This window comes from Protomyctophum parallelum (assembly GCF_964188405.1).
Source record: "Protomyctophum parallelum genome assembly, chromosome: 2".
NCBI lineage: Eukaryota > Metazoa > Chordata > Actinopteri > Myctophiformes > Myctophidae > Protomyctophum > Protomyctophum parallelum.
Genome location: NC_139699.1, coordinates 5,718,406 through 5,725,905, shown reverse-complemented (window position 1 = coordinate 5,725,905; position 7,500 = coordinate 5,718,406). Strand labels below are relative to the sequence as shown.

The 7,500-nt window shown below is 44.0% G+C and overlaps 1 protein-coding gene across 1 annotated transcript in view; it reads right to left on the bottom strand.

Moving 5' to 3' along the window:
- Window positions 1-3,929: 3,929 nt before the first annotated feature.
- The window catches only part of irx3a (iroquois homeobox 3a), a 3,610-nt gene continuing 39 nt past the window's right edge, over window positions 3,930-7,500 (bottom strand). Inside the window, exons 1-4 of the mRNA XM_083757409.1 lie at window positions 7,117-7,500; window positions 5,493-6,537; window positions 4,665-4,731; window positions 3,930-4,310 (exon numbers count right to left, since the gene is read on the bottom strand). The exon at window positions 7,117-7,500 is cut by the window's right edge and continues 39 nt beyond it. Coding sequence (XP_083613535.1) covers window positions 4,256-4,310; window positions 4,665-4,731; window positions 5,493-6,537; window positions 7,117-7,326 — 1,377 coding nt within the window. The 5' untranslated portion in view covers window positions 7,327-7,500 and the 3' untranslated portion in view covers window positions 3,930-4,255. The remainder of the gene's footprint in view (window positions 4,311-4,664; window positions 4,732-5,492; window positions 6,538-7,116) is intronic.

Sequence of the window (7,500 nt, the reverse complement as noted above, 5' to 3'; positions counted from 1 at the left end):
CCAGATGCCTGCGCTCAGCTACGACACAAAGGCAAAGGGGACAGTCTCTCTCTCTCTCTCTCACCAAGGTGGCAGGGTGGTGGGTTGGAGGGCACTGTCAAACAGCAGCTCATAAAAGGATTAGCCCACCGGACAAAGACAGAGGATCACTTCAAAGCCTCAACTAGGTCCACAAAAGGGGGCTGACATTTTGTCTGTCTCAGTGGCAGGAGAGGGGATGGTGGTGGTATAGTGGTGCATGTGGGGTGGGTGGGGGGCCGGTTTAGGGGTGGGAGGTGAGGGGTTGGATGGAAAGGGTTGCCACAAAGACAGAAGGGGTGGGCGAGGTGAAAAAACGCAGAGCTGACCCTCTTTATTTGGCGCTCATGCCTCTGTCTGTCACGGGGGGCACCTCTGGCCCCTGCAATGGGCAGCTCTAGTGTTTATTTACTCCATGACCCCCCCCCCCCCCCATTCTCTGATGGCTCCATTGGCTGCTGCACCCCCCCCCCCCCCTCCCCATCCTCCCAACAATCACATGCACACATGCAAACACTCAACATGGACACACACACACACACACACACACACACACAACACACACCACACACACACACACACACACACACACACACACCTATCCATGCAGGCTGCAACCCTCTTCTCCGGCTATAGCCTGGCACTGCCGTCTCACCTAGTCTCTCTCTCTCCCCCCAGATCAATGGATGCTCAGAAAGACAGATTAGATTTCCCTTTAATGATTCCATCTTCCTTGGCTTTTTTTCCCCTGGCAAATGGCTATTTAACAATGCATTCTTTCCCCCCCTGCACCCGTGTAGCTATGTACCCCTGTCTTATAGTGCTCTGGCGGTGGAAGTTAACAGCGGCAAACAGCACTTAGGACAGCATGAGCAATGTGATTAGCAATGGACTCAAATGCCATTTATTTGCAGTGTGTCAAAAGGATCGTGTTTCCCACAGTCTCCAGCATGCTGCCAAACTATACCCATTCATTTACTGATAATTACAAGACTCCTGCTTCTCCTGTCGAGAGCATATGATGTTAAGAGATGTGTGTGATCCATCCAGCAAATTACATCACACTTATTTCATATAGCCATAATCTTGCCTTGAAATTTGTTAGACCTGCATCCATGTCTGTATATTATGTCTTCTTTAGTTTCTTTCCTGTGTGGATACTATACTAGCATGGAGGAGGTGGGTGTACAGGTGGTTATTTAATTTAAACACTACAGCAGTATAGGCTATACAGACACAGCACTGCAGCACGAGCTGCCGTTTTTAACACAGACTGGACCCTGGAATAAGGGAGCTCCTTGATGTTGATTATTGCTCATTAGCTGGCGAGAACATCCACTTAACTTGCGGGGAAATGAGTGACATGCCAATGCCCCGCTGGAAGTGACGGTAGCCGTGTTATGTAGCTCAGAGCGAAATGTATGTCAGTTGCCTAATGCAATGCGTGCCATTTTGCTCCCATTGCAACCGGAGCAGGTTGGACACGTATGGCGACACACAGGCAGACGTGATTACTTTGTTTCTGCCGAGGAATTTTAATCCCCTAATTTCATGCATCTGATCAGAGGAGAGGAGAGGCCCCTGAGCTCTCTACGCGATCACTAACAATATGCCCGGCCTTCGGTATATCAATTGATTCCTCTTCAGGAGGAAAAAAAACATACATCTGACTACAGTGAACATAGATAAATATTATTATCCTAGCAGCATCAATATATGTATTATAGGCTATATAAAGTTGGCCATGCGGCAGATCTGGTCGGTAACAAATAAGAAAATAATGTAGAAAATATATTAGCCCTATTTGTTTTATTTAACCTATTAAATCAGCCTATTTCAATGTGGTAACAAGTGGTAGTTTATATAGCCTACTGGGAGTCGAGTTTGTATTGTAGGCTATATTAATTCCTGGTAGGCTATAGGGCCTATATTGTCACATTAAATAGTGCGGGTTTTTTCCCCGATCTGAGCTGTCAACAGTGGGTCAACAACAGTGTTATGGAACCACTTCCCAAGTCATCGAGGAGGTCCCGATCGCGGCGGAGATTGACCGAAAAACGAAAATGGAAAAAAGGATGACATCAATCAGTGTCATCACAACTGTCCGCTGCAGCTCCGTGACTTTATGAATATGCATGATGGCCGCGGTGAGATTAGATAGTGGGCTCTCAGGAAGATAATTGATTAGACAGGAAGACGACATGGTGAGAGGAACACAGTGGCCCAGTCAGAGACTAGTGCGTGTGTGTGTGTGTGTGTGTGTGTGTGTGTGTGGGGGTGGGGGGGGGGGGGGGGGCTCTATATGTGTCCCTAAAAGAACGAGGACATAATACAGTTGTGTCTCTTCGCCTTTCATCTGATTTTCTTTCGCCATGACATGAAACCGGAGCACATGAGAGCTCATCAAGAAAAATCCCCTTCTACATTAATAGGTCAAAATGTGCAGTATACACACACGCGCGCGCGCACACACACACACACACACACACACACACACACACACACACACACACACACACCCGTGCGCACGTCAAATCTGCCTGCCTAAATAATTAAAATTAAAAACTTAATTAAAAACTATATTTAAATGAATATAGGGTTTCTTCGAGGAGTAGACCTATAATATTGTATTTTTTCAAATGGAACGAAAATAAAATTTGCATTGTAGTTTGAGATGCATCAACATTAATACATAATGCCTAGATTTGTTTTTAAATAATATATATCAGGTGTTTGTATCCCCCTAAATGCAAGTGCATATAGTCTTTATTTATATATTTGTTTTAACTTTGTTTTCTTGTCCTTTCCTATATATTTCATTCAGGGATTTTTAAGCATGTTGTCCTCGACTGAAAATGCTAATGAAATATGCGTATAATAGTCCTTTTTAATTTATTTTTAAAGGTAGGCTAATTGCTATACGTTTGTTTGTATTACTCAATCAAGTAATACAAGCTCAGCCGTTTTACCAAGTGTTCTTCCTGTGTCTGTGTGCATAGCATGCGCCATGAAATTACCAGATCAAACCCAGATTTATGTTGATGATGATAACACCTTTCGAAAGGGATGTCATCATTACAGATTTACAAAGCAAAAGATTACGATCAAATGTCAATGACCCGCACAACGTGGACTAATTAGCGCCAAAACATGTACAAAAACACTCCATTTGAATGAGCGGTGCTGAATGGGGAAGTCTCTCAAAGGAAACACAATCGACTGTAGAGGGCGCTCGAGCGCTAACTTTACATACACTTGCTCTGATAAGGTTCTCTTCTCAACACAATGATCCATCACGGCTAAAGCAAAACAAATGGTGTGATCTGGAATTATATAGCGATGCTATATTATTGCAATTAGAGCAACCCAGCATGCGTCACCTGCACCTGATCAGAATGCATGACACAATTGTAAACTAAAAAGCATTACAAATAGCCTAATACTGACGCACGCGCGCGCGCACACACACGCACGCGCGCCACAAATCCATGGCGGAATTAAACAATCCACTTCCATAATATTTCATTACTCAATTTCTCTTTATATATGGGACAATTTCAGGCGCTAAAATTAATGAAATAATTATTCATTCAAAGTCGGTTCTTAATGCTCCTATAGAGGGATAATCCCCACAACATTAATATCCAAATGTGCTCCGCACATTTCTTGGCTAATTACTCGTAAGTCTTTCCATAAAAGTGCCTTTGGATCCATCTGGAATATTTACTTATTACCGCCACATATAGAGAAGAAAAGCGTGCGCCCCCCAAGCCATCCAACACACAGCAAACCAAAGGCAATGCGATTGAAAGGTGCAATGCAACAATAATTGGCACATTAACACTCCCTATAATTATCCCAAGATTAAAAAAAGAAAAACGCCTAGTTTCAAAATCACACATTTCTTTAAAGTTGCAGCAGTTCATTTATTAGCCAAAATATAGACTTTCTTGTACAATTTGGTTCACAAGTATGTACATTTTCTTTAACTTTATATACAAAACATTTGAACATCAAACTCCTCACAGAACTTACAAAAAGAAAAGAAAAGGAGGAAGAGGGAGAAAAAATAAAAACCTCACAGACTACATGGATCATACATTATTACATTAGCAGGTTTACACAGGACATGCTTACAAGGTAAGTATACAGAGGTGTAGTTATTCTTATTTTACATTCCATACAACATATTCGAATGAAATTAAACAAAGGAAGGAAAGGGGTGGAGAAAAAAGAACTAAGAGGAAGAAAGAGCAGAAAGAAGCATTGCTGCTTCGAGTTGGTTTTGAGGCCTGCAAACACACAGAAGGAGGACACAAATGAAGTAGGCTATAGAATACAAAACAAATGCCTAATAAACCTTATTAAGCATAAAGAGCTAAAATACAAAGTGATATAAAAGTGACGATTGCTTTGAAAAAAGAAGAGCCTCTGTGTTTCTGAGTGGAATATGAATCAGGCTATAATTTGCATGACGAAATTAAAAACGCACGTAACGTGATGATGGGATCCAAACACGTCTGTGGAAACGCATGGAAAAAAAACCAAAAGAAGAAGCTAATTTGGATAAATAACGCATAAAAAACGTGATATGGCATCTAAAAAAAAGTAAATCCCAGAACGGCATTAAAATGACAGCCTCTTACCGTCTTTGAACAGGATGGAAAGCTGTTTTTAACAACCTTTTCTCTGCTTCCAAGGCACTAGATCTCTCTGAAATAATGGTAATGAAACAATGAAAAATACATTAATTTTAACTATACCTAATTATTAAAAACACATCACAGATGCTGCGAGTTTGTTCCTGAAGAAAAAAAAAGGTCTGGGAAGGATGTATTTAAAAAAAGAAAAACTAAAAAAAAAAAATCTCTGAGAATTCAGTTTAACCAGTCGTCTAATGCAAACACATGGGGCCTTCCTTCAGTAGGACGAGGTGTAACCAAAACAAACCGGGGAAGCCATCAGCTATATCACACAATCCAAGGACATTTTTTCCCTAACCCAATCCAATTTTAAAAATACTCTCCTGGGCACTAATAAACAAACAAAGTCTAACACACGCTCACTTCGAAGCATTCACACAACAACACAACTTTGAAAGAAAGAAAGTAAAAGTCACGTCAAAGATATTATAACACTGAAACACATGAGCATCTGTATGGCCTCAAGAAAAAACAGAAAGAAAGAAAGAAAGAAAGAAAGAAAGAAAGAAAGAAGGAAGCCGGCAGGAATAACATTAATTTAGGGTAGAAATATTGTCAGGGCTGCGGGGCCCTAACCTATAACCCTTCTGTATTATTGTGTTACACCCTATAGAGAATATATAGGATTTAGAAAAATAAAATAAAAAAGAGGGCATGTGAAACAATAATTAAAAATAATAACAATAATATTAATTAATAATAATAACAATAATAATAACAACAACAACGGGGTGCTACAGCCTGCATAGTCTCAGTGTCGGGGACATGTACCTGTGACTGTCGTCTCTGAGCTATGGCTCTTGTCCTCTGTGTGTCTGCTGTAGAGCGCCAGGCCGGTGGCTGTGGCCTGGTTCGCCAGTCCGAGGTAATGATTCGAGTTCAGTAAAGCCAACTGGTGGGCAGAAAAGGCCCGGTTTGTCCAGTTCTGGATTTTCCCAACGGGACAAGAGATGAGTCTGTGGGGGGGTATGATAGTGGTGGTCGTCTGGCAGTTACCATTCATGGCCTGATGCGGGGATTTGCGCGGATTGTCAGGGGTCGTCGCCGTCTCGGCCAAGGACCATATCTTTGGCTTTTGGACCGGGGCGGCGTTGCTTTCTGACGGCGGCGGGGAGTTGTTGGTGGACGCCGGGTTCAGCTTCAGCTGCTCCGCGTCGGCCTGGGACGACTTGATTTCAAACGCGTGGTGGTGGTGATGGTGGTGGTGGTGACCGTTGTGGAAGTGCTGGATGTCTTTGCCCTCCTTCCCGACCGCCTTTAGAAACCTCTGGTCGTGCCCTTGTAAATCCTCATAGCCGTCAGAAACCTCAGAGTCACTCCGGCCGTCTAGTTTAATGTCTGAATGCAGGTCGTCCTGATCGTCCAAGTCATCGTCCTTGTTTTCGATATTCTCTGTGTCGATGTTCTCTAAATCGATCTCCTCCTCGTCCTCCCTCTTGTCGTTGTCGTTGTCCCCCTCCTGGTCGTCGCTGTTGTAAACGTTCCCCTCCTCGTCCGTGCGGCTCCGGGGAGTCCAGGTCATCTTGTTCTCCTTCTTGAGCCTCCGCCGGGCGTTGGCGAACCAGGTGGACACCTGGGTGAGCGTCATCTTGGTGATGATGGCCAGCATGATCTTCTCGCCCTTGGTCGGGTAGGGGTTCTTGCGGTGCTCGCTTAGCCAGGCCTTCAGGGTGCTGGTACTCTCCCTTGTGGCGTTTTTGGGTCTGGACGGGTCACCAAACTGATACTGGCCATATGGGTAGAAAGCAGGGTGGTGGTGATGAGCGAACCCCGGGTGCTGGACTCCTGGACTGTCTTTTAGCTCATACTGAGCACCCTAAAACACAACAAAAGAATATGGACCCGACATGAGTATGTATGTTAAACATGGTGAAATATGAACGCGGGGCTGGCTGGCTGCTGCTGCTGCCGCTGCCTGCTATTGCAATGGATAATTCCTACCTATATCTTATTGCCACCGCAATCATGTAAAATACTAATTTACGATAATTTACGTGGGTTTTTATTTTCAGATGAAGAAGCCTATTTATTTTCAACTTCACTACTTCTACCGCGTTTGAGCAGGGCAGAGCACCACACCACAGGTCACATTTTTATGCTCAACAAACCATCCTAATACACTCACGGAACATTCAAACTGCTCTTTGTCAAGGTTGAAAGCTAGGAAAAGCAATACAGTTCAACTATTCATATAGGCTACTACTTTTAGCACACTTTTACCAGTCCCCCAAAAGGCTCACGGCAAAGTCCACCCCAGTAAACCCCCCTCCCAAGTTAGAATGACTGCCAAAGTTCACTCTCGATTCGCATCGGCATGTATAGCCTATTTATTAAAGTCACATAGAAAACCCAAATCAACGGCAAAAGTTACGAGGGTAGGCTATGCTCAACTCACCAATTGATTGAAAATGGATATATCATTCGAGTAAGGAAGAAACGCTCCATAGCCTCCCTGCGCCGCGGCGGCGAAAGGAGATCCGTACATGGAGGAGAGAACGTTGGAGAGCGCCCCGGACGCACTCAGCTCCGTCCCGGCTCGACCATTGCGCTCCGGCGGCGGGTATATCGGTCGGATGTACTGATATCCCAGCTGCGGGAAAGACATGGTGGTGGACGAAAAAAAGTCTGCTACGATCACACAAAGCAGGGGGAATCGCCCTCTCGGTGATATCCACTTTACACTGAGTGTACGACAACAAAGTGCAGTATAGGGGAAGTCTATATTTCCTCAGCCAGTGTGTAAACGATCCGATTGCGCCTTCCTTCCACTCTTCCACTC